The sequence below is a fragment of the Protopterus annectens genome, chromosome 2.part0, assembly GCF_019279795.1.
Source record: "Protopterus annectens isolate FY-2018-M chromosome 2.part0, PAN1.0, whole genome shotgun sequence".
In the NCBI taxonomy this organism is placed as follows: domain Eukaryota; kingdom Metazoa; phylum Chordata; order Ceratodontiformes; family Protopteridae; genus Protopterus; species Protopterus annectens.
This window is the reverse complement of record NC_056728.1, coordinates 1,775,948,660-1,775,976,255: the sequence shown is the minus strand read 5'-3', so window position 1 is coordinate 1,775,976,255 and position 27,596 is coordinate 1,775,948,660. Positions and strand designations below refer to the sequence as shown.

The window sequence follows — 27,596 nt, the reverse complement described above, 5'->3', positions numbered from 1 at the left end:
TTAAACTGGTGCATGTGAAATAATTCCTGCTTTACAACTTCAGCTTGGCCAGCTAAGAACTTGGTTATATTCAACTGGACATATAAGAGAATTTAAGTACCTATATCTGCACTTTTTTTAAAAAAAAATACAGTATTATACAGTATTTAATTTGATTTAAACTGTGTATGAAGGAGTGTTGAAGGAATTTTAAACTGAAGTTATTCTGCTCTTCAGTAACTTGAAGTGAAGCTAGTGTTGGCTGAATTTTGTTATTTGCTAGTAATTACAGGTGTGGGGGTAGCCACATTCTTTGATTTCCTGTCCTTGCATATTTAAACTGGTGCATGTGAAATAATTCCTGCTTTACAACTTCAGCTTGGCCAGCTAAGAACTTGGTTATATTCAACTGGACGTATAAGAGAATTTAAGTACCTATATCTGCACTTTTTTAAAAAAATACAGTATTATACAGTATTTAATTTGATTTAAACTGTGTATGAAGGAGTGTTGAAGGAATTTTTAAACTGAAGTTATTCTGCTCTTCAGTAACTTGAAGTGAAGCTAGTGTTGGCTGAATTTTGTTATTTGCTAGTAATTACAGGTGTGGGGTAGCCACATTCTTTGATTTCCTGTCCTTGCATATTTAAACTGGTGCATGTGAAATAATTCCTGCTTTACAACTTCAGCTTGGCCAGCTAAGAACTTGGTTATATTCAACTGGACGTATAAGAGAATTTAAGTACCTATATCTGCACTTTTAAAAAAATACAGTATTATACAGTATTTAATTTGATTTAAACTGTGTATGAAGGAGTGTTGAAGGAATTTTTAAACTGAAGTTATTCTGCTCTTCAGTAACTTGAAGTGAAGCTAGTGTTGGCTGAATTTTGTTATTTGCTAGTAATTACAGGTGTGGGGGTAGCCACATTCTTTGATTTCCTGTCCTTGCATATTTAAACTGGTGCATGTGAAATAATTCCTGCTTTACAACTTCAGCTTGGCCAGCTAAGAACTTGGTTATATTCAACTGGACGTATAAGAGAATTTAAGTACCTATATCTGCACTTTTTTTAAAAAAAAAAATACAGTATTTAATTTGATTTAAACTGTGTATGAAGGAGTGTTGAAGGAATTTTTAAACTGAAGTTATTCTGCTCTTCAGTTATACTGCCCGCCCCTCAGCCTGCCTCTGGGCCCATCTCATTTGCTCTCTCAACTGAGTGCAGTAAGATCATATTCTGATTTCAGGCACTCCTACTGTGTACAAAGAGAGCATCTGGGAAATAGAAAAAAAAATTAAGCTTATTTCCTGCCTTTCTTGTTAAGTGGTACAGACTATTTGTAGGCTTCTGAGCCCCCAAGCCCTTCTGTGTTTGAGGGAAGCCTTCTAGCTTGTTTTTTTCTTATAACTAGCCAGTTTTCTAGTTTCAGCACTCAAATCTGTTTCTTTGATTTCAGCACTTGTTCAGAAAAAAAAAAAAAAAAAAATTAATCTGCTTTTACTGTACTTGTGTTTTTACCTACTTCTTTTTACTTTTGCATCATCTTAAAATACTCAATTGTATTTATTACTGCTTGGTGTAACTCATTCTAAGCCTTTTGGTTTAAACACTTGGGCTTCGGACCAGTTAGTTGTTTTGCACTGAGAGGGTTTGTGGTATGCACTGTTGTGGCAGAACAGGTAGCTTACATCCTTCTAGGTTGAGAACTGCTGATTGAGGGCTCAGTGTCTGTTATTCTAAAAGTGTATTAATTCTGGTTTAAGCACTTGGGCTTTCAAGCCAGTTATTTTACATTAAGAGGGTTCGTGGTCTGCACTCTTGTGGGAGGAGAGGCTGGACTCTGCCCTTCTGAGCTGGGAATTTCTGGTTAAAGGCTTATAGTGCATGCATATCTGAACTGTTTCTTACTGAAGTTGGTGCCTTGTTTGCTGTGGCATAGACTGGATTCGGGCCTGCTGGATCTAGCTTTGTTTGTGTAACTTGAGCACTAATCCAGACATTCTCTAAAGTATTCAATGGTATTTATTACTGCTTGGTTGTAACTTGATTAAAGTGTAGCTATTATTCAAGTCTTTTGGATTAAGCACTTGGGCTTCAGACCAGTTGTTTTACATTAGGAAGGTTTGTGGCAAGCACTGTGGTGGCAGGACAGGTAGCTTTCATCCTTCTAAGTTGGGAACTGCTGATTGAGAGCCCAGTGTCCAAGTGTATTAGTTCTGGTTTAGGCACTTGGGCTTCAGGCCAGTTATTTTACATTAAGAAGGTTCGTGGTCTGCACTCTTGTGGGAGAAGAGGCTGGACTCTGCCCTTCTGAGCTGGGAATTTCTGGTTAAAGGTTTATAGTGCCTGAATATTTGAACTGTATCTTACTGAAATTGGTTCACCTTGTTTGCTCTAGCATAGACTAGATCCAGGCCTGCTGAATCTAGCTTTGTTTATATGCTTGTTGTTTGTTTGCTTGTTATTTCCCCTGGAAGCTAATTCCACCTAATTCACAACTTCTCAGCGCTTCTGTGGATCACTAGTGATATCTGCATTGCTTACTGTACTTATTTCCTTGTTTCACTTGAAAGAAAGTTACTGTTTGTGTTTTTTGCATTTAGTTACTTGTAACACATTGCACTCAAGTTACCTGGCACTTGCTCACTAAAGCAATTATATAAGTCAGCACTAAAAATTAAAAGCACTACACCCTCACTCCCCACTGGCCCTTGTTTTCAATTAAGGATTTCCCAATATTATTCTAGCATGTCCAAAGGTCAGTTGTCAATCTCCTCTCCGGTCCAGCTGGTGAATCTGGGAACCTTGAGGCAATGTTATAACTGCCTCATGTACACAGACAACCCTCTCCTCCTCCCACATAACACAAATACTTAGAGATGCAGCTATTTAGCCAAACTGGAGGCTGAGCACTCTCAACTCAGGACTGGCAAGACCAGACAGGAGGAGAAGGCAACTACACACACCACAAAACCAGCCTCACATAATGCTACCACTCCACTGAATCAAACACATAAACACACAAAGACATACTCGGAGGCTCTGAGTAAAATTTACCTAAACAGCAGAGGCCTCCAAAGCAGACACCCAAACAACTGCTACCTCAAGACACCCCACAAGCAACACATAAACCACAAAAGCAGTGTGCAAAGCAGTCACAGCCCTTAAGGCCAAATACAACATCAAACATACTTGTCATAGGTGACTCCATAGTCAGACACACTGACGCCCCACTCACCAGGCTGAACAAGGAGAGGGTCACAGTAAGCTGCCTATCGGGCGCTAGAATCCGCCACATAACACAAGCACTCGGTCACTCCACGGCAAGTACAAATATGACACAGTCATTGTCCATGCTGGTGTGAATCGACCTGAGACGCACCTCCCTGGACTACATGAAAAGAGACATAGAGGAGCTCTCTGATTATGTAGCCCAGGCAGGTATGACCCTAACCCTGAGCAGTATCCTTCCTTCACCAAGAATGATGCCACAATATAGAGACAAGATGATCAGCTTTAACAATTGGCTTAATGTCTGGTGTCATTCAAAGGGGATCCAGTGTCTGTCTGCCTGGGATGACATGCTTGACCAGCCACGCTGCTTCACAAGGGACGGCTTGCACCTGTCACCCCTGGGATTCCGGATATTGGCTAAGGCTCTTGCCACCCCATAGTGCCTTTTTTAGGCAAGGCTCAAATTCTAAACCTGCCACCCTAGAAAACAAAAATGGGAAGAAACTGAGGGTAATGCTGCTCAATGCCAGAAGTCTAAATCTCAAAATGCACGCACTCTAGGCCCTTCTCAGTATGGAGAACATTGATGTCTGTGCTGTAACTGAAACCTGGTTCAAGGCTCCTGAGAGCACCCGGCACTATTAGGTTTTACCTCATATCATGCCCGCCCCAAAACCCGACCACACCACAAAAGGAGGGGTGTATCCATATTCATAAAGGATACCCACACCTCCAGGTTGGTGGCAACGCAAGCTCGAAACCATCCAGGTGCAACTAACCATAGGCAAAACTGCTCTACAAATTGTAGCATGCTACAGGCCACCCTCTCAAACTCAGGAACCCCACACAGCCTTCCTGAAGACACTGAGGGTATAAATGTATCTCCAAACACCATCATATTGGGTGACTTCAACTACCCGAATATAGACTGGGAACATTACTCAAGCCCTAACTTTCTAGCCCAACGTTCCTGGAGTTCATAAATTCAAATGCCATGGAACAGCTAGTCACTGTTCCCACGAGGAGGAGAAAATATACTAGATCTCATTGTCACAAACATGGGGACAAAATGCTCCACACCGAAGTATATCCCTCATTGTTGAGATCTGATCATAAACTACTCTCACTGGAAATCCACATCCGCCCCACCCCAAACAAAAGACCATAGTGAAGAACTTCTAAAGCAAACTTCACACTACTAAGACTGGTGTGGTATCCTTCAAGGCCCCTGAGCCAGAGGAAACCACAACCCAAGCTGCGAAGCCCTTACAAATGCCTTCTATGAACACCTCCAGGACTGCATGGATCAGGCAATCCCAAATAAAACCAAGACTCTTTCCACAAAGGGCAAACGTCCAGTCTGGTGGACCCCAGCCATTAACAAACTTTACAATAAGAGGAGAAAGCTATTACATGATAGAACAAAATCCATAAAAGGGAAGTCACCCCTGATCATTATTAGTAAAAAATTACGAGCACTCATAAAATCAACTAAGGCCAATTTTGAGAGAAAAATTGCCATGGATTCAAAGGACAATCATAATGCCTTTTTCAGCTATGTTAGGAACCTGGGTGGAAACTCCCAGATATGCTCAGAATTAGTCCAAAATGATACAAAAATCACTGAACCCACAGACATTGCCAACATACTGGCAGACAGGTTCAGTGTAAACTTCACCCCCCTCTCCCCCCCCTAAAGGAGAGATAACTATCCCAGCCGAGTGTAGCCTCCCGACATCTCAAATGCGCAGGTGAAAGCTGCTCTCTCTAAAGCTAAAAACACAGCATCAATGGGACCGGATGGTGTCCCGGCTGTGTGCTACACGAAGCTAAATGAGGAATTAAACCCGCATTACAAGGCAGCTGTTTAATCTCAGCCTTACCACAGGATACGTGCCCAAGGAGTGGCGTACGGCAACTGTGGTCCCACTCCACAAAGGCGTTTCACGGACCCTGGTAATTACTGCCCCATAAGCTTAACAAGTCTAGTCTGCAAAGCTATGGAGAGGATCATAATGGAGCTCATAAACAAAGATATAGGGACTTGCAGACATTGGACCCGACCCAGTTTGGCTTTGTCAAGGGAAGATCATGCCTTTTGAACTTGGTCGACTTCTTCAAACAGTCACCAAGGCCATTGATGAGGGAAAGGCAGTTCATACAGCCTACCTTGACCTTGCAAAGGCTTCACACAATACCCCACTCGGTATTGTAGAAAAACTTACCAGCTTAAATGTAAACCCATATGTCACAAGATGGGTTGCAAACTGGCTTAAGGACAGAACCCACAGGGTTAGAGTTGCTGGCTGTGTCAGACTCCAAGCCGGTCACAAGTGGTGTCCCACAGGGCTCGGTCCTTGGCCTCTATTGTTTGGCATCTACTTCTCAGAAGTACAGGCCAGCATGGGAGGACTTTGGCTGACAAAGTTTGCAGACGACTGCCAACTGGGCCATAGTGGAAAGTGCATCGGACATGGATATCCTTCAGAAGGACTCACGGAAACAGATAGCTGGTGCCAGAGCCATGGCCTGAAGTTAAACGCCAAAAATGTATAGTCATACCCTTCAGGAAAACAAGGTAACCCCAAGCTACCATATAGGTGGCAATCCACTAAGCACAGAAGAGGTTATCAGGACCTGGGGACCCAGGTTGACAGTGGCCTTTCTTTGACACTCACATTGCTAAAGTGGTTAGAAAGACCTTCACATTGCCCACCTGATCATGAGAAGGATTCACATCCAGATCTAGTGAGGTCATTGTTCTGTACTCTTCACTTATCAGACCAATGAATAAAGTACAATGCCCCATTCGGGATGTATCTCACCCGACATCTGCAGCAATTGGAGAGACCCCAAAAGTTCCTCACCAAAAGGATAAAGGGACTCAAAATCTGTCATATGCTGCCAGATTGAAGAAACTCCAGCTCTACTCAGTCGCATACCGTCTGCTCAGAGGTGACATGTGCCTGACATACAAGGCCATGTCCAACCCGGAATTAATGGACATGCTCCACCTCAAAAAATCCAAATCCACCAAAACCACTAGAGCAAGCGACTTAAACCTTAGCACGGATATAAATAGGACGTGCTGGAGGGATAGATTTATCACTCAGAGACTCCCTATGCTGTGGAATAAAATACCGGTCCATGTGAGGCAGAGCACCTCGCTGACTCTGTTCAAGAGAAATCTAGACCTGTGGATGGGAGATCGTAGGTTTACCCCGGGAATCATCTCTGTGTCACTGCTGGACAGAGGCACAACAAACTAATGGGCACAGTATTTTTTCATATAAGGGGTGGTGTAAGCCACAAAAATTTGGGCTAGGCTTATAAATGCCTTAGGGCAGATAGCCTAGTATAAACCTATGAACCTATGAACCTGTTCGAACATGGTAGGAGCGACAGCTAGAATGTTGACATTCAAGCAACCGTCAGTTCAGAAGATCGTAAACAAGGCAGGGACATGAAGCATGGCTGGAAACGGTCACTGTCGACATTAACATCAAAAATGGATTGTCAGTGTTATTTGTTGATCATCTGACCTCATTAATATTCATGAGGTTGATAAAATGTGTCGATTACATCACCGTTCGTGGTTGTAGATCTTGCAGTTATGATAGTAATCATATATATATATATATATATATATATATATATAGAGAGAGAGAGAGAGAGAGAGAGAGATAGATATGTAGATATAGACAGATAGAAATACAAGTCTGCCTTTTACTGATTACACATCACCAATGTAACAATTAGTGCAATCCTCATGCATGGTACACATGGAGCTAGATGGCTACTGGCATAATCATTAAGGCTGTAGTTATACAGGCAGTCTTTTGTATTTCTATCTGTCTGCATCTACATATCTATATCTATATACATATCTATCTCTCTATATATATATATATATATATATATATATATATATATATATATATAATTTCTATCATAACTGCGAGATCTACAACTGCGAACGGTGATGTAATTGACACAGTTCATCAACCTCACCGCAATGAACAGAACATGCTGGAGGGATAGATTCCTGTCCCAGAAACTTCCCATACTCTGGAATAAACTACCTATCTATATCAAACAAAGCTCCTCATTAGCACTCTTCAAGAAAAATCTTGATGATTGGATGGGAGATAGGAAATTCACCCTGGGGATCACTTCTGTGGCTCTGCTTGACAGTGGCACAGAAAAATAATTTTCTTGGGTGGCAAAAGCCAGGGTACCATTTGGCTAGGCTTATATAGGTCCTAGGACCAATAGCCTAGTACCTACCTATGAACCTATGCATAATCATCCTTTTTCTCTTTATTAATCTAATTATCGTAGAGCTGCTTATTTTTTAAGTTAAACAAAATAATGGGTCAGCAAGAGCCTACGTGTAAAACGTATCTTCTTAAGATGTCTAATTTGAACAATGATTTTTACTGTGATATCAGTTTCATTTCCCTATAACTTCTTTATTTTCCTTTCATTTGGGTAAGATTTAGTGCGACAATTTTCAACTCCAATAGCCCTATATGTTCCTTAGTGACATTTCTTAGTAAATCTTCCCTGGCATATTCCTCATAATAAATACTTATTTTTGTGAGATTTACTTGTCTTCCCCTTTAGTAGTTCTTTCTTTTGCCGAAGATGTTATTACTTCTTCAGATGTTGGGGCTTCAGATAACTTCCATTTTCTTGTTATTGTTTTTTTTAGAGAGTAGCCAAAGCAATGCAAACAGTTCTCTCTTAGAAGCATAGCCGATTGACTTTCTTATATAATTTACTAAGTATTCTGCCTCATTTTTCTTCCAGATATTCCCTAATATTTTCTCAACTAGATGACTCACCTCTGTGTGAAAACTATTTAAACTGCTACACTCCCAAAACATATGCCTCCAATCTCTCAATACATTCTCTTGATATCTCCCAACAGTTAGCATTAACTATGGGGAACATTTTGTTTAGAGTAATTAGGGTATAAAATATTTAAGCAATTATTTCTATCTGAATGTTTGAAATTTTCTTTCTTTAATCACTCTTACTGGTAATTTACTTATCTTCCACCAGTGTTCTTCCAGGCCTGTTATATTTAACATCTTCTCTCACCTTATTACTAAAAACTCCTTAATGTGTTAATTGTTACTTTTAACAAAGCCTTGTATATTCTGCTAACAATTCCATTTCTCATGCTCTGTTGCCCTCTTGCTTGCTGTTATATTTGAATCAAAAGTGGCTTACTTTTGCCATTTACTGTTCCTCTATTATAACTTTCCAGAACGCTCAAAAGACCAGATATATGCATCAGGCTATTCCTGTTCAACTCGTATTCCTCTCTGATCTCTTCCCATGTAATTTTTTTATCTTCCTTTGTTGCTCCTAAAAAAAAGTATTTTCTTGTTTTTCTTCAACCATTTTTTAGTCATGTGCACATCTATTTTGGATCCCGGTTTCCATTCCTCTATAGGTTTTAATTATAAATCCCACAATGTGCCTACTTTCTTTATAATAACCTCTTTTAGCATTCTTTTCAATTGATTCCTATAGTCATCCTTATCAGTTCCTTTTCTGACTAAACCGCATAAATTGCCAATTTATCATCAGTCTCATTTTTACATTTTCATCTAAAATTAGCACTTCCCAGTTGACAAAGTAAGTTTTGTCTTGTAAACAGAATTCTAGTCTTAGTTGAGCAGCCTCATAATAGTCAACTAGGTTAGGCATCACCATCTCCCCTTGTCATGGGGCCTAGTTAAAACTTTACATTTAACTCTAGGCCTATACTGCCACAAAATATTGCAGATCATTTTCATCAGGGCTTTCCACCTATAGCAGCAGTATATTTCAAGATAAGTGCAACATAGCAATGTGGAGTAATTATTTACCTGTGGATGGATCTGGATTCAGCTCAATGGTCAAATACAGTGAAGAAAAACAACAGCACTAAAAAACGGTTTCTCAATGTGTAAAGACAAGGTTATGTGCTCTTTAAGAACTGTCATGGGCCAAACTATCCATTTAGTCTGCCACTTTTCTTATAGGGCATTTTGGCTGGAGAAAATAATCAGTTGCCATCTGCTTCTGATAATGTTACAGCTATCTCACTGCATGAATACTGCACATATTTCTCCTCATAACTTTACAGCACTTCTGTTTTATACAGCACCATCCTTCTTCTAGGGAGATCAGCACCAAGCATTTGCTATTTCTCATAACTACCAGCTACTTCACTTAGTTTATCCACATGCTCACCCATAACTGCCTTATCTTTCACAACGCCTCATTATAAGATTGCTTTCTAAAGTGCAGAAATATGGTATTGTCTTCTTGTTCTAGGACTCACTGCAACCATAGCAGTAGTTTTCTTTGTTGTCTATATTTCCTGAACAGCTAATCTTTTACTGTAAACTTGCATAACTTGACAATTACTTTCTGAGTCAATTCCCTTGTGAATCAGCTCTTTCTGCTTGAATATATTTATTGCTTGGGTGCCCTGCTAGTTTGTTTAATATGTGTCCCAGTCAAGTTTTGAATTTTTTTTCTCCCAGCAACTGTGATATGCCCATATGGTACACACATTCCTGCAAAGAACATTTTCTAAGTCTTCAGCTTATTTTGGAGTACCTAAAGGTCTCAGAGCATTTGATTTACAGCAGCATATTCATATTGAGCCTCAGCCATAAAACCTCTTGGTACTTTTTTAACTTCCTCAACATCACTTCACAACTCAGCCACTTGTCTAATGTCATGACTAAGGGTTCTTTCATGTATGCCACCTCTTTCAGCAATCTAACCAGCATATACAAAATGGAACAAAAAACTCACGAGAGATGAAGAGCAGCTAATAACAATAAAATGTTATAAAGCTTCTAGTCTGTGGATTACTTCTTCCAAATTTTGTTTAATGTTTTAAATGCTTTAGACTTATCTTAACACTTGAATACCTGTACAGTAAATACCTGCCTTGAAAACTTGTGGGATCATTCCAAAGGTACATAGAAAAATCCCTTTACAACCATATTCCAACAGACTCACCAGAGTCCCCCTCAAAAACAGCTATTAAAACTTAAAAAATCATTAGTTTGCTCATGTTAGAGTGAAACAGTTGACAGAGACTACTATGCACTTTTTGGGAGGGAAGCTTCTTCCTTTTCCAGTGCTGGCTGTTGAGTAGTATATAATTTTAGGTATCCTTCACATGGGGAGTGCAGCAAGGGTTAACCACTTCTCAAAAATACTTGTTACAAGTTGTTGTGTTACCTTATACGTAACTGACAACTTTTGAGGATTTTCTGACCAAGACAGAGTGACCATTTTGATCTCATCTTCCTGTTCTCTAATAGAAGCCTCAAAAACAGTGTAACAAGAAATACATCTGTCTTTCGTTTATGGAATAAGCAGGGATCATAAACAGGCAGAAGTAAGTCACTATTATACTTTTTTATTTAGCCAACAGCAGCATTTAAAACCTTTACAGAAAATACAATCAAGCAATGCAGACAGATACACTGGGACAATCTGCATATTTTTCCTTATTACCTTTGGTTGCAGGCGCTCGCCCTCTACCAGAAACTCAGCCGTTCCTTTTGAAACAACAGCTAGTCCCTTTACTAGTCTTCTACAAGCATTCTGCCCAATTCCAAAGCTATAGCACCTGCAAATGAAAAGGGTGAATGAATTTTCATATCTCTCACATTCTCGCTGAAACAATACACCTTGAGCATTTATGTGTTAGTATTAATAATTAACAAATTAAACATGCAAAATTTGATAACAGTGATTGCATGCTACACAACTTATACAAATAAGAAATTGCATCACATTCAACTTTCAAAATGTTTGTTTAAAATTTTCTTTACTTGTCTTATCTGTCTGTCAGTCAAGTTTATCTCTCTGCCTAACTCAAGTCTCAGCTGTAAGAAACAATACTGATAAAAAAAGAAATGGGTGGTCATGAAGCAGCTGTGGCTCAGAGAAACAACACCATTTGAAATGACAACAGCAACACTGTAAATCATTGAGTCTCATGGAGTAAAATCACTGAATCTACAGTTGTAAACTCTAAATTTAAAGACAAAGATTTTGATTTAAATTTGCTTGTTTTATTCTGTTGTGTCTCTATCCATCATACATGTGAAATTCATATATTATTCCACAGTACAACTGTTGTCAGTTTATTTATTAGTAGCAAGCTGTATGTGTTACTGTGACTCTGATGAAGCCAGTTTACCTGGTGAAAGCGCTTAGTCCTTTGTTGTGCTTTCTGCTGTTCGATTGTTGGTATTAAAACTAATTTTATTTTAACTTTCTTAGCGTGCATATTTGTGCTGAACAGGGTCTGGTGTCTCATTGCCAGTTGCCCTTACATTGTGGTCGACATATTTCAATCATTTTGGCGGACTCCTGCTTTGGCGTCTTTTTTGTTTTGGACTAACTGTTGTCAGTTTCTCAGCTCCTCCTGCCTATTAGAAAGTTATCGCTTGAATAAAACAATCCTTTAGCAACTTTCCATGGGATTCAGAAACAATTAGTGCACTGTTTAAGGTGAGGCAGCATGATGAGTGATAGTGCAGTGGGGACACGTCAGAGACAAATGTAGCATGATTGTGCTCCAAAGGAAAATAACATGGTCAACATCATAGGTTCATAGGTTGGTACTAGGCTATCAGCCCTAGGGCCTATGCAAGCCTTGCCATAACAATTCCCTGGATATTTCTTCCCACAATATTTACTTCTCTGGACCCCTGTCTAGCAGGGCGACTGACATGATCCCCGGGGTGAATTTCCTATCTCCCATCCAGTTGTCAAGGTTCCTTTTGAAGAGGGCCAATAAGGCACTCTGCTTGACATGTATGAGCAGTCTATTCCAGAGTATGGGGAGTCTCTGGGTCAGGAACCTATCCCTCCAGCATGTTTTGTTCATTGTGATGACAAGGTTTAGATCCCTGGAGCATGCGGCTCTGAGGGATTGGGATTTCTTTAAGTGGAGCATGTCCAACAGCTCAGGGTCTGACATGGCCTTGTATGTTAAACAGAGATCGCCTCTGAGTAGACAATATGCCACAGAGTATAGCTGGAGTTTTTTTAGATGGTCAGCATACGCATCTGCTTTAGGCCTGTGATGCTTTTAGTGAGGTATTTCTGTGGCCTTTCCAGTTGTTGCAGATGTCTTATGAGGTACATACCAAACGGGGCATTATACTCTATAATGGGTCTAATGAGGGATGAGTACAGTGGGACAATGACCTCCTTTTTTCTGGATGAAAAGCCTTTAGTGATGAGGTATGCCACATAGAAGGATTTCCTGACTGTTATGGTGATGTGGTTATCGAAAGTGAGACCACTGTCCACCTGTGTCCCTAAGTCTCTCATCACACTTTCGATGTTTAGTGTCCTTACACCTATGTGGTAATTCCTGGATACATGTTTTTTTCTAAAGGGGATAACTATACATTTCTTGGCATTAAGCTTGAGCCCAAGGCTCTGGCACCAGGCATCTGTTTCTGTAAGGCCCTTTTGTAGAATATATATATCATTTGGGGATACAATAATGGCTCCCAGTTTGCAGTCATCTGCAAACTTTGTTAGCCAGAGTCCCTTAGTGTTGGCCTGTACTTGAGAAGTAGATGCCAAACAAGAGTGGTCCCAGGACTGAACCCTGAGGTACTTCACCTGTCACTTGTCTGGAGCTGGATTTGGAGTCAGCTACTTTTACAGTCTGGGTTCTGTCAGTAAGCCAGTTGACAACCCATTGAGTGACGTAGGGATTTATGCCCAGCTTAGTAAGTTTATCTATGATTCTAGAGTGGGGAATGGTGTCAAAGGCCTTGGCAAGGTCCACATAGGCTGTGTGGACTGTCTTACCCTCGTCCATAGCTCCGGAGACTGATTTGAAGAAGTCAATCAGATTCAGGAGACAAGATCAGCCCTTCACAAAACCAAACTGGGTGGAGTCCAGTGTTTGAAGGTTGCCAATGTCTTTGTTTATAAGTTCCATGATAATGCGTTCCATGCCCTTGCATATCAGTCTTGTCAGACTGATGGGACAGTAGTTCCCGGGATCCAAGGCGGATCCCCCCCTTGTGGAGCGGGATAACTGTAGCTGTGCGCCACTCAGTGGGCACGAAGCCTGAGGTGAGGTTATGATTAAACATGACACTTAGGTGGGGTGCCAGTTCATTTTGTAGTTTGTATAGTACACAGCCTGGGATATCATCTGGTCCCATGGATGTTGTATTCTTAGCTTTGGAGAGTGCAGTTTCTACCTGTGTGGCCGTGATTACTGGAAATTGGCAATCTTTTGGTATTGAGATGGGCCCTTTAGGGGGTGAGAGGGGGGTGAAGTTGGCGCTAAATTGATCTGCCAGGATATTGGCAATATCCTTGAGATCAGTATATTTAATGCCATTCTGTTGTAGCTCAGAGCAGATCTGAGCATTGCCATTTAGATTCTTGACATAGCTATAGAATGCCTTGTGGTTGTCTTTGGAATCTTTGGCAATTTTATTTTCGTAACTAGCTTTTGAGGATTTTATGAGGGATCTCAGCTTCTTACTGAGGCTGGTGAGGGAGTTTTTTTGCATCCTGGGATTTTCCTCTTTTCTGCAACAGTTTCTTCCTTCTGTTGTATAGTTTGTTTATAGCAGGGCACCACTAGATTGGCTTCCTTCTTTTGGGGAAGAGCATCGTGGTTCTATATGGGATGGCATGATTCATGCAAGAGTGGATGTGCTCATACAGTGCCTTAGTGTAGGATTCTGCAGTCGAACTATCAGATCCCGTCTGCATGGGTGTCGTGAAGTTTGTCACTTCTGATTTCAGTAGCATGAAGATGGCATTGGAGAAGTTTTTTAAGGAGGTTTCCTTACTGGGGTGGTGGGGGTGGGATGTGGATGTCAAGGGTGATTTGCTTATGGTCAGACCTGACCAATGAGGGAGTGACCACTGGTGTGGAGCATCTATATCCCATGTTGGTAATGACCAGGTCTAGGATATTGGAGCCCCTGGTGGGACAATGGATTAGTTGATCCAGGGCGCTGAAATTTAAGAATTCCAAGAATCGTTGGGAGAAGGAGTTGGTACCTGAGTAGTTTTCCCAATAAATGGCAGGGTAGTTGAAATCACCCAGTATTAGGGTGTTTGGCTGTTTCTTAATATTTTCCAGTATGTTTAGAAAGGTGTAGTGAGAATCTTGGGGCATGGGGGGGATCTGTAGCAAGCTACTATTTGGATTACAGTCTTACCTAGTGTTAGTTGCACCTGAAGAATTTCAGATGCATTGTGTTGGGCAACTAGCCTGGAGGTGTGAATATCCTTGCTGAATATGGACACTCCTCCAAGGTGGTTTTGTGGCCGAAAAGTGTGGTAAGAGTTTTAGCCTGGTATTGCAGGGGTGCTCTCTGGAGCCTTGAACCAGGTTTCAGTTACTGCACAGATATCGATGTTCTCCATTTCTACGAGTGCCTCGAGAGAGTGCATTTTGAGGTTTAGACTTCTAGCATTGAGTAGCATTACCTTCAGATGTTGCATGCTTGTATCTGTTACAGTGGTGGTTTTATCCTTTGAACCTTGCCTAAAAAAGACACTATAGGGGTGGCAAGAGCTTTAGCCAGTAACCTGAATCCCAGGGGTGATAGGTGCGGACCATCTCTGGCAAAGCATCGTGGTTTGTCGATCATGTCTTCCCAGGCAGACAAATACTGGATCCCCTTTGAATGACACCAGAAGCTTAGCCAATTGTTGAAGTAAATCATTTTGTCCTTATACTGTGGTATCATTCTGGGTGAAGGCAGGATGCTACTCAGGACTAGGGTCATACCTGCCTGGGCCACATGATCCAAGATCTCTTCCATGTCTCATTTCATGTAGTCCAGGGAGGTACGTCTCAAGTCATTCACTCCAGCATGGACAATGACAGAGTCGTATTTGTACTTGTTGTGGAGTGACTTGAGTGCATGCATTATGTGGCAGATCCTGGCACCCGACAGGCAGCTGAATGTAATTTTCTCCTTATTCAGCCTGGTGAATGGGACATCAGTGTGCCTGACTATAGCGACACCTATGACTAAAGTGTTGGGTACATTGTCTTGCCTTAGGGGCTGTTGTTGGGTGGCATGCTGGTGTTGTAAGCTATGTGTCACTTTGGTTGTGACTGGTGTTTATTTGCATTTCAGCTTCGGAGGTCCTTGTTGCTTGGGCAGGTTAATGTTAAGGGCCTCTGCATGTGTGGGTTTAGTGTTGCTATGTGTGGGTGTTGATGGTGTGGGTTTTGAAGGGCTATGAGTTGCTAGAGATGTAGTGCAGGTGTTAACCTTCTCCTCTTGTCTGTCTAGCACAATCTTGGCCAGAGAGAGCTTGGCTTCCAGTTTGGCTATGTAAGTGCATCTCTCGCAGGTTATAGTGTTGGGTGGTAGGAGGAGAGGATGGTCTGTGTACATGAGGCAGTTGCCGCATTGCCCCAGTATGCCCAGATTCACCAAGTGGACAGGAGAAATCACTGGAAGCTGACCCTTGGACATGCCTGTTTAGATGCTTTTTTGTAAAGTTTAAGAGCTGTTTTCCCTTACCTTTGCAAGGTACTTTGCAATTATAGGCTGTTTAGTACCTAGGATTAATTTCTCCTTATTGACAAGAAGAGTTGAGTGCTTGTATCAGTTTCAGGCTTCTTAGTGCTTTCCAGCAGGTTCTAGAGCAAGCGCTAATCACGGGTTCAGATTTTAGTGTTACTACTGAGAAACCAGCTACTTCTAAGGGAAAATTTGAAGCGCAGACTTTCTGGCACCTGGAGTAGTTTAACTGTAGCCTTGCAGTGCTGCACAATGCAAAAAATGTGCAAACACACACGTTTTTAAGCCAGAAAGTTGAAAGGGATAGAAATCAGCCCAAAAAAGCTAATATAATTAAAATTTCAGAGCTGGAAACCACTCCTCTTGCGTTAGATAGGCAGTACAATGCTCACCACTCCCACTGGTAAGTAGTAGGACTTCCCTCTACCACAGCAAGGTCTGGATAGCTCTGAACACAGAAAATAAAGTCCTGAGACAAGCAAAGTCTGGGATATGGACTGGCTAGGAAAGGTGGGAAACGAGCAAACAAGATAGTATTTTTTTGTTGAAACAGGCTAAACAATGCAATAATACAGTAAATAAACACAGGAAAGGCTAACACACTTGAGTGTGTAGTCCTAAACAGTAAATGCTATTAAAACTCTACAAAATTAGCAATTTAAAACTTTTTAAATGAAGCAAGGCAAGAGCACAACTGAAAAAACGATTTAAGAGGCAGTAATACAGTAGAATAAGTAGCTAGTCTACATATACAGAGAAGTCTATATATACATAAAAGCAGCTAAAACACACAAACAATTCAGATGCAGTGCAACCTAGAGCACTTGAGTTGTAGCAATATTAAGGCAATTACAGTTATAATAAATGCTCTAAAATATACCCTATATTTCCAAAATATTTGAGAAGCACAGTCAGAACACAAGGAGATTCATGCAATTTTTTTTTTGAAAGGGAAAAAGGAGAAACAGAAGGCCCTCTCATATGTTCTCTCTGTATTAGGTACAATGAGTTAATGACACTAGACTGGGAGGAGTGTCCCAGATCAGATTTACAGTAGGGGAGGGCAACTGCAAAGCCACCAAGTATAACAACAAGACACAAACAGGGACAGAGGGTGGGGACCAATACTAAAGCTATTAGCCTACAGACAGTAAACACTACAGAAAGCCACAACATGAAAGTGTATAAACAGATAAAGAAGAAAAGAGACTCTACAGAATGTTTTTAACTGCAAACATATCAGTTACCCATGCAGATTAGTTAATAGCAATAAAATGCACTAAAAACTATGCAGCAGGCAATAAATAGAAGTTATGTTCTTACCATAACGTTCCATGTTAGTTGTCTTCTTCTCGCCTTCTTCTTGCTGGATGGGTTCGGAGCCGACCTCGGCTCCGACTCGGCCACTCTAAAGCTCGAGAGTTGGTTCCACCGGCTCGAGGCTCCCCTTATATCCCACAATGCTAGGTGAGAGTTACCTCAGATCTCATTTGTAAGCTAACCCCAGCTTATAATAGTAACAGAATAACTATAAACAGAGTCCACCTCTAACAACAGGGAGAAAGAAGGGTGACCTACATCCTGATTCAGGAAATATGCAAAGCAGCATATGCCTAAGTAAAGAGGTGGTAGAAAGAGAGGTCACAATCACAACTCCTCTAGGTCTGTCCAGGCCAGGGGGAAGGAGGGTGGGGAAGAAGAAGGCGAAGAAGACAACTAGCATGGAACGTTATGGTAAGAACATAACTTCTATATGTTAAGTTGTCTATCTCGCCTTCATTCTTGCTGGATGGGACCGCGTCCCTAGCACCTTGTCCCGGGTGGCCTAACGGAACAGACTCCTGAGAACAGTGGAACCAAAGTTAGCTCTATGCCTAGAAGCTAAATCCAACTTATAATGAGAAATGAAAGTGTGAGGAGTAGCCCAAGTAGCCGCTGCACAAATGGTGTCAATAGGCAGTCTGTCTTGGAAGGCTATGGAAGTAGCCAAAGCTCTGGTGGAATGGGCCTTAGGTTTGTTAGGCAGCTTTTGGTGTCTAATTTCATAAACAAGGGAAATCAGAGATGTTAGCCATCTAGATAATGATACCTTTGAAACTGAAAATCCCTTCCTGCCTTCTGCATAGGAGACAAACAGCTGGTCAGATTTTCTGAATTGTTTTGTTCTATCCAAATAGTACCTTAACTGACGATGAACATCTAGCCAGTGTAATTTTTGTTCAGACCTATTGGAATATTCTGGAAAAACACAGGAGGTCAATGCTTTGATTTAGATTAGACGTCGAGGCTACCTTAGGCAAAAAGGACGGGTTGGTTCGTAAGGATACCCTGTCCTTATGGAACAACAGATAAGGAGGTCGACAGCTGAGTGCATGAAGTTCCGAAACTCTTCTAGCTGAAGTAATAGCTACCAGAAAGAGTTTTCCATGATAGCAATTTTAAAGAACAGGAGGCTGCAGGTTCGAAAGGGGAAAGAATTAAGGAACTAAGAACTAAATTTAGGTCCCAAGGAGGAGGAGGATTTCTTATAGGAGGTCTGAGTAGAAAAACTCCTTTCAAAAAGGCTTTGCAAAGCTTGTGGGACATTATGGCAGACTCTGAAATACCCACATGAAAGTTAGAAATAGCTGCCAATTGAACTTTAAGAGTAGAAGGAGATGAACCTGCATGGAAGAGTTCAGCTAGAAAATCAAGGACCATTTGGATGGAAGCAGTGAAAGGATCTATGTCCCTTCCTTGAGCCCAATATGTGAAGCGTTTCCACTTACTCAAATATATCTTCGAGTGGAAGATTTATGGGAAGCTATCAAAATATCTCGAACAGAGTGAGATAATTGAGGAAGCCTGGCTAAGGTTGGAACTGGAGGAACCAAGCAGTGAGGTTCAGAGAGGGAAGGGAGCGATGAAACTGACCCGACTGATGGATCAAAAGATCTGGAGCTAGGTCCAGATGCCAAGGTCGCTCCAACAGGAAATGATGTAGAAAGGGGAACCAAACCTGTCGAGGCCAATAAGGAGCAATGAGGATCAACGAGGCCTTCTGAGTGATAGCTTTCTGTATCACTTGAGAGATTAGTGGGAAGGGAGGAAATGCATACAGAAGTCCCCGGGGCCAAACTTGGACTAGAGCGTCTCTGCTGGGCTGGCCTGGTAAAGGGAATAGTGTGAAATAATCTCTGCACTTGCTGTTTTGGGGAGTAGCAAAAAGGTCGCAGCAAGGCTGACCCCACTTGAGAAAAATTTCTCTCACAACAGAATCTTTCAGAGACCACTCGTGAGGCATGAGGATAGCTCTGCTCAACTTGTCCGCGATTAGATTTGACTTCCCGGGGATGTGCATTGCTATCAGAAACCGCTGAGAAGAAATCGCCCATTGCCACAGTCTGAGTGCTTCTCGACACAGGGGGTAGGACCTGGTTCCGCCTTGTTTGTTGATATACCACACTACAGACATGTTGTCTGTCTGGATTGCAATCGTTCCCAAAGGAAGAGAGTCTTGAAGGGCTTGCAACGCTAAAAGCACTGCTCTCATCTCCAGAACATTTATGTGCAAGTGGCATTCGTCTGGTTGCCATGTGCCCTGGACAGTCCTGCCCTGATAATGCCCCCCCCACCCGATCAGGGAGGCGTCCGTTGTCAGAGTAGCAACCGGAGGAAGGAACAAAGGGTCTTCCCAATAAGAGCTGAGGGGAAGACATCCACCACAGGAGATGATTTCTGCATGTCTGCGTAATCATAATGGTGTGGGACATCGGAAGTTGCTGGAATGACCATTGTGTAAAGAGCATCCATTGAAGGATTCTCATGTGGAATCTGGCTAATGGAAGCAGAGGTATGGCAGCCGCCATAATTCCCAACACTTTCAGAACTAACCTGGCTTTGATTCTGTTGTTGCTGAAGAGGAATGAGACCAGTTTGTGTATGTCTGCTATTCTCTGATCTGTTAGTCTCGCAGACATGTCGACTGTGTCTAGATTTGTGCCTATGAAGGTAATAGTACGACAAGGCGACAAAACAGACTTTTCGCAATTTATTGAAATGCCTAACTTTTGACAAATGCGAAAGGTGTAATCCCTGGCCATTAGAAGAAGATGCTTGGTGGGAGCTGTGAGGAGCCAGTCGTCCAAATATGGAAACACCTGGAATCCTTGTCGTCTCAGGTGAGAAGCTACCACTGCCATGCATTTGGTAAACACCGGGGCAGTGGTGAGACCAAAGGGCAGGGCCCTGAATTGAAAATGACTGGTTCCCAGCCTGAAGCGGAGGAATCTTCTGGAGCGTCTGTTCATTTTTATGTGATAGTACGCATCCTGAAGGTCTATAGAGCACATCCAGTTTCCTTTTCCCAATAGGGGAAGGATGGACTGCAGCGTGACCATCCGAAATCTTGTTTTCTTGACTGATATGTTCAAGATACTGAGATCCAAAATTGGTCTCCAGTCCCCTGTTTTCTTTGGAACTAAAAAGAACCTTGAGTAGATTCCGAGTCCTTGCTGGTCTGCTGGAACTGGCTGAATTGCTCTTTTCGCCAGCAGCTTTGAAATTTCCAAAGCCGCTAGATCCCTTTGAGCGGGTGGAACATCTGGAAGGGATTTTTTTGATTGGTTTGGAATGCGAAGAAAGGGAATGGAATAGCCTTCGGAAATGATAGACTGTACCCATTTGTCTTGAGTCAGGGATAGCCAGGCTTCTGGGTACAGTGACAATCTTCCCCCGACTGCCTCCGAAGATGGGCAGTCGGGCAACACCTCAGGGATGCTGAAAGGGTTTATCGAGAAGGCTTCTCGATTGCCCTGGTTCTGCGGACCCCCTGCCTCTAGGGCGGCGTCTACCATTGTTATTCCGCCTCTGCCTCTGGCGGGAACCGACTCTGTCGTCAGGCGAAGACCCTTGAGATTGTTTTGGAACCACATTTTTCCACTTTTCTGACCCTTGGGGTAAGGCCTAGAAGGGGTAGAAAACGGACTCGGCGGCAGAAAGAGTCTTGCCATCAGTCTCGCACCTAGTCAAGGTTTCTTTCACTTGAGGACCAAAGAGAGATGATCCATCGAATGGGGAATTAGTGAAAGACGTTTTAAAGGGGTCCGCAAAGTTGCATAGCCGCATCCAGGCATGCCTACATAAGGCCACACCTGTCCCTGCGGCCCTGATCGCTCCATCAGCCACATAAGAGAGGAGGCGCATGGAGGAGTTGGCTATGGAGTTCAGGGTAGCCAGCTGAGTGTTCATCTTATCTTGAAAACCCGCAGTGATAGGATCCTTCAACATGTCACTCGCTTCTTTGATCAAGTCCCTTTGAAGACGAGTAAAATGGCATAGATAGTTCAGCGAACGCATTGCAAATGTCGCTGATGAGAACATCCGCTTCCCGTACCTGTCCATAGACCTAGATTCCTTGTTAGGTGGATGGACAGGCACTGAAGGATCAGCTAGTTCCTTCTTAGTGGCAGCAGCAACCACCATAGCATCCACAGAAACTCCTTTTGTCAAAAACTGTTTATCTGCTGGTGCTGTTATGAATTTTGAGGGTCTCCTGGGAGTGGGGTCCACCGAATCAGGAGCCGTCCATGCCTTTTGCTACCACCTGCATGAGGGGGTCAAGGGAGACACCCAGGAGGTGGAAGGACGAGAGCCAAACGCCTCAAGGTACACAGATTCATCCTCCGAAGGGTTGAGGGCTGGCCAATTTCCCCTCTGCTTAAGGATCTCCAGAATGTCTGCAAAGGAGACATCTTCAGAAGGGGAACGGGGGGAACCCTCGGAATCCTCTAAATCTGTGTCAGAGGTGACGGACTTAGGTGAGTCTATGTGTTTCCTCTTACACTTTCTCTTCCGAGGGGGCTCTTCTGTCAAAACAGGAGAGGCCTCGGAAGAGGATGAGATCCCCGCAGGGAATTCCTGAGGAGCTGGCTCTCTGCGGTCCGGGATGAGGGAGTGAGTCGACTTGACCTGAGGCACCGAAGAGGGGGGGGGGCAGACGGAGCCGACTGTGGGGTAGAACCAGGTTCTAACACACTCCGCATGACCTCGAACGCACCCCTGTCAGGCAGAGCCAGAGGTCCCCGCTCCGAAAAGCTAAAAACCTCCCTCGGCACCGACAGTGATGGCTCCGAGGCCGATGTCTGAGCCGAACTTACCAGAGCCGAAGCCCCGAGAGGGAGAGCGGGGTCGGACAATGGTCCGATGCCACTCACCCCCTCGGAGCCGACAATGGAAGTCCGGCGCCGAGATTCTTCCAAGGAAGAAATCGGAGCAGACGATGGAGCCGAAGACAATTGTATCGGCTCCGATGCTACCACAGTCTCGGTTACGAAACGACCCGGCTCCGAGCTCAACTGAGTCGGAGGAAGAACATAGTGATGGACAGGGGCAGGCATCGACTGATGAGTCGGGCTCTGAAGCATTTGGGCTAGTGCCTCGGACTTAAGAAGTCGACTCACTACCCTCTGAAGGTCATGATCTGACAGCCTCGATGACCTAGAGGAGTGAGATTTATGGCTCCGTTCAGACAGCAGAGGAGATGCTGGAGCCGAATGAACGGAGCCAAGGGATGGTGACCTAGACCTCTTCCTAGATGTCGGCTCCGAAGATCTGGTCGGAGCCGACAGGAACTTAATACCTCGGCTCCAGCCGAGCCGAGGAACCACAGAAACTGTGGATTGAGACTCATCGGCTCCAGCCGGAGCCGATGAAGACGGAGGTTTAGCAGCCTTAGTTCTCGGCTCAGTAGCTGGAGGCGAGGACCTAGAAGCCTTGGAGGGCTTCCCGAAGAGACAGTAAGGGAGTCCTCAGGCTTGAGTAAACCTCTTAGAATCAATTTGTTTTTTCTTTCCTGCAGGACCCTGGAACTGAAGCCATGGCAAACAGCACAGGAGTCCTGCAGGTGCAAAGGTCCCAGGCAGTAGACACAAGAAGTGTGACCGTCTGTCAGAGACATTTTCTGACAGCACTCGTCACACTTCTTGAAGCCTGAGACCTTTGATTCTTTAGACATTTTATAAAGTGTAATCACACACACACAGTCAAACACCCTGATTACACCCTACCTTATTTTAAACTCAAAAAATAAAACAACCAACAAGGTTTTAAATTAAGAGAAACAGCACACACACTCACTAGGGAATGGGAAAGAAGGCCTGAAGGCCCGAGGGAAGAACTTATAAGTTCTTGTGAGAAAAAAATTGGATTTTGAGAGAAAAGGGAGTAGAATTCCACTAAACTAAGGGAAACAAGTATTAGAATTAAAACTAAATGGGTTTAAGTACACTAACTTTACTAGAAAGTCACTTACCAAGAAGCCGGTAGAAAACCAACACCTCGATCGCTGTAGCGGCAAACGAGATCTGAGGTAACTCTCGCCTAGCATTGTGGGATATAAGGGGAGCCTCGAGCCGGTGGAACCAACTCTCGAGCTTTAGAGTGGCCGAGTGGGAGCCGAGGTCGGCTCCGAACCCATCCAGCAAGAATGAAGGCGAGATAGACAACTTAACATAAAGTGCTATATATAAATTGCTAGAAACAATACTCAGTATAAATAATCCAAAAAAACAGGATACTTGTATATCTCAGCTCTGAGTTGTAGTCAACGCCCCTCCTCCACTCTGCTCAGTGTGTATAGACCACATGCAAATGACCATATATTTATATGCAGATATGCAGTATTATGGAAATGAGACACATTCGTGAATGGAAATAAGAATAAACAACATGCCAGAGTGAATAAGAAATGTATAAAAATTGTGTGATGAGCAAGAACAAGTAGTGAGTCTGCACACCATCATTTCCCAGTGGACAGACAAACGAATTGCTCTAAGATGATAAGAATAGTAGTTGTATCAGTTGAATAATGCAACAGTAGCTGTTCTTTCAGCCACTGTCCATAGCATTTCATACTGCTACTCTCTACATCACAGATGTCATCATTTCTATGACATGGACATAGCTGAATGCTACTGTTGTCACAGCTACACCATAGTGGAGTTTGCAGACATGCGCCATCCTGAAAAGAATACATGAGTTGCATGGAATATCTATCCCTGTGGACGCTAAGGTCTGTATAACATTAGCCATCCTAGATGCAGGAACTTTCCAGTGACCATTATGGGACAGATTAGGGATTTCATAGGCATGTGACACATGATTCTTACAATACTTTTTTGATATCATGCTGCACCATGTGGAAGAGGATACATGGTTCCCATGAACCCCCATTCTATGAAATAGCCCATTCTCCAAAGTTCTAGGGGCCAATGATGGCAGCAACATTGCTAGCAGGGCCCCATCTGGTCCACAAGGTATCCAATATGTTAACAAGAAAGAATTCTACTCCACCAACTGTCAGGTGTTGTGCAATACACAGGGGACTTTTTATAATGTGTCTGTGTGCCATCCAGACACTTTCCATAGTTGTTATCTCTGGATTACATCTGAACTATAACAGCAAGTTTTGCAGGGTGATTTCCTACAGGGATATCTAATTTGTAAGCACACTCCAGCCCCACCATCTGGTGGCACAAACTAGAAATTGGATAGGATTAAAGTAGAACCCACCCCCACCACTAGTTGATGGTAGGACTGCAATGACCCCCAAGGAAGTCCTAAGGATAAATGCATTTATTTATGGTCTTGGTTTCCAATTCAGTAATTATCCAGGGATGACTGGAGTGGCCAGTAGACCCAACATTGACATAGTGTACAGGGGAGGAAAAAGAATGCAAAATATATATATATCTATCTATCTATATATATAGATATATATATATATATATATATATATATATATATATATATATATATATATATTTATAGGTATACATACATTTGATCAGCCGGTGGATGGTCGATCGGGTATTGTCAAAAGCAGTGCGGCAAAATCTCAAAAAAGTGATTGCAAGAGTTGCGAATCACAAAATATCACCCCCTTTTTGACCCATGGTAGCACTCATTTAGGTGGTAGAGCTGTCTGAAATGTCGAATTTGGTGTTTTTTACAACATTCCGACTGTTCAGCATTGTGCGCTTGATCAAATGAATGTAAACCATCTAAATATATATATATATATATATATATATATATATATATATATATATATATATATATGTGTGTATACACACATGACAGGAAAAGGGCAAACCACTTTTCCTGTCATGTGTTTGTTTTCATAGTTTGTGGTGGCTTGGTTCAGCTGTTGGTATATATATATATATATATATATATATATCTGTGTGTGTGTGTGTGTGTGTGTGTGTGTGTGTGTGTGTGTGTGTGTGTGTGTGTGTGTGTAAATATATATGTATATAAACCAAAAAAGGGAAAACTACTTGTACAGGAATTATTCTTGATAACATATGAAATATTAAAATACACAGTTGTCAAAACTTATGTAAGACTCATGTTAAAGATCACATTGCATTATTAAAAATAAGACTAAGACAAGCAAGATAGGAGCGCTTCAGGCAAACAGTGAGTATTCACTAAAACCACAGAAGCTGGCTGAAGAGGTAACACTTTAATAAATAAACTAAAAAATACGTATCAAAAGATGAACGCTTTCACACTAGTAAGCAGTGCTTCTTCAGATCTAAAATTCATCAGACCAAGTAGGTATATATACATTAAGTAATCAAACGTTGTTTCAACAATCTTAATTTAAGCACAGGTTTTAATGGCACAAAGTCATTTAATCCTTTTTCCTTATGTGCAGCAAGTCTGAGAATCAATTTTGTGTCTAACCTCTCTGTTTGAACTTTAACATCTCCCCCTCTATCTGTGACAAGTAACTTCTCAATAACCATGAATTTAAAACTGTGACCTGCCACTTCCTTAACAACATGCATTGCTAAAACATTCTTCATATCTTGCCTATTAATATTGTAAAGGTGTTCCTTGATTCAGTCTCTAAGGTAGCTGTTAGTTTTTCCCGCACAGTAACAACTACAGGTTTGACAGATAGCAAAATATATTAAATTCTGTGTGCTACAATTCGCAAATAAGTTAAACTCAAAAAACCCCATGGGAAATTGGATGCACAAATAAACCATTAGTACTAATATATCTACAAACGTTACATCTGTTACAGGAAAAAGTCCCTTTCTTACCTATTCTATTACTCAAATCATTCCTTATATTTAATGGTTTATCGCAGAGCAGTTTAAGTAAAGGGGCATTTCTGAACACAAAACGTGGTTGAGTATCAAGCACATTCCTGCACTTATTGACAGACATAAGAATATCCCAGTGTTTCTTAACTATTTCACACACTGGCGTTACATCACTGGAATAAGTTAGACACATCCTATGTTCATTCTTAGAGTTGTCTCTATAATTGCCAGATTCCATATTATTGGTATCAAAGAATGGTCTGGCTCTATCTTGTCTAAAGGTAACCACATCAATTTGCATCTGTAAAATATCAGAGTCACAGTATCCTCTCTGTCTAAACTCTTCAGTTAAGACATCAAAAGCCTCATGCATTTCATAGGTTCATAGGTGTGTACTAGGCCAATGGCCCTGGAACCTTTACAAGCCTAGCACATAGAAGTGCCCTGGTATCATGCTACCGTTAGTTCCCAGTGCATCTATCAAGTACAGCAACTGGAGTGATACCCGGGGTGAACGTTCTATTTCCCATTCACTCATCAAGATTTCTCTTGAAAAGGGCCAGTGAAGTACTCTGCTTGACATGTATGGGAAGTCTATTCCAGAGCATGGGCAGTATCTGGGTTATGAACCTAACCCTCCAGCGTGTTCTGTTGATTGTGGTAATGAGGTTGAGGTCCCTGGAGCATGTGGTATGGAGGGATTGGGATTTCTTTAGGTGAAACATTTCTAACAGGGCTGGGTCAGACATGGCTTTGTAAGTCAAGCAGAGATTGCCTCTTAATAGACAATATGAGACAGAGAAAAGCTGGAGTTTTTTGAGTCTGTCCATGTAGGGCATGTGTTTAAGGTCTAGGATCCTCTTTGTGAGGTACTTTTGTGGATTTTCCAGCTGTTGCAGGTGTTTAGTGAGGTACATGCTAAATGGGGCATTATACTCGATGATTGGTCTAATGAGGAAAGAGTAGAGAGAAATGAAGAACTCTTTCATCCTGAATGCAAAAGCCTTGATAATGAGATGTGCCACAGAGAAGGACTTTCTGACCACATTGGCAATGTGGTGGTTGAAGGAGAGGTTGCTGTCAACCTGTGTCCCCAGATCTCTTATAATGCCTTCAGTGTTCAGTGGGCTACCATCAATGTGATGATTAGTGAGAACTGAGTTTTTCCCAAAGGGAATGGAGATGCATTTTTTGGCATTAAGCTTAAGGTCATGGTTTCGACACCAATTGTTGGTCTCAGTGAGGCCTTTCTGTAGGATGCCTACATCACTTGGTCAGTTAAAAATGGCTCCCGGCTTGCAATCATCTGCAAACTTGATCAGTTGGAGTCTCTCCGTGTTGGCCTTAACTTCAGAGAAGTAGATGCCAAACATGAGAGGACCCAGGACCAATTCCTGTGGGACTCCATTTGTGACTGTCAGCAGTCTGACTTGGAGTCTGCTACTTTCACACTGCGGGTTCTATTTGTGAGCCAATTTGCAACCCACCTAGTGATATACGGGTCGATGCCTAGTTTGATGAGTCTATTAATAATTCCTGAGTGGGGAATGGTATCAAAGGCCTTGGCAAGATTGAGGTAGGCTGTATGAACTGCCTTGCCCTCATCCACAGCTTTGGTGACTGACTCAAAGAAGTCAACCAGGTTGAGCAGGCATTATCTACCCTTCACAAAACCAAATTGCGTGGGATCCAGTGTTTGGAGACTCCCTATATCC

The 27,596-nt window shown here is 42.3% G+C and overlaps 1 protein-coding gene across 1 annotated transcript in view; it reads right to left on the bottom strand.

Annotated features, from left to right (window-relative positions):
- VWA5B1 (von Willebrand factor A domain containing 5B1) overlaps positions 1–27,596 on the bottom strand; it is a 1,382,556-nt gene that overhangs the window by 178,114 nt on the left and 1,176,846 nt on the right. The window contains exon 12 of the mRNA XM_044060446.1: positions 10,755–10,869. Within this exon, the coding sequence (XP_043916381.1) occupies positions 10,755–10,869 (115 nt within the window). The remainder of the gene's footprint in view (positions 1–10,754; positions 10,870–27,596) is intronic.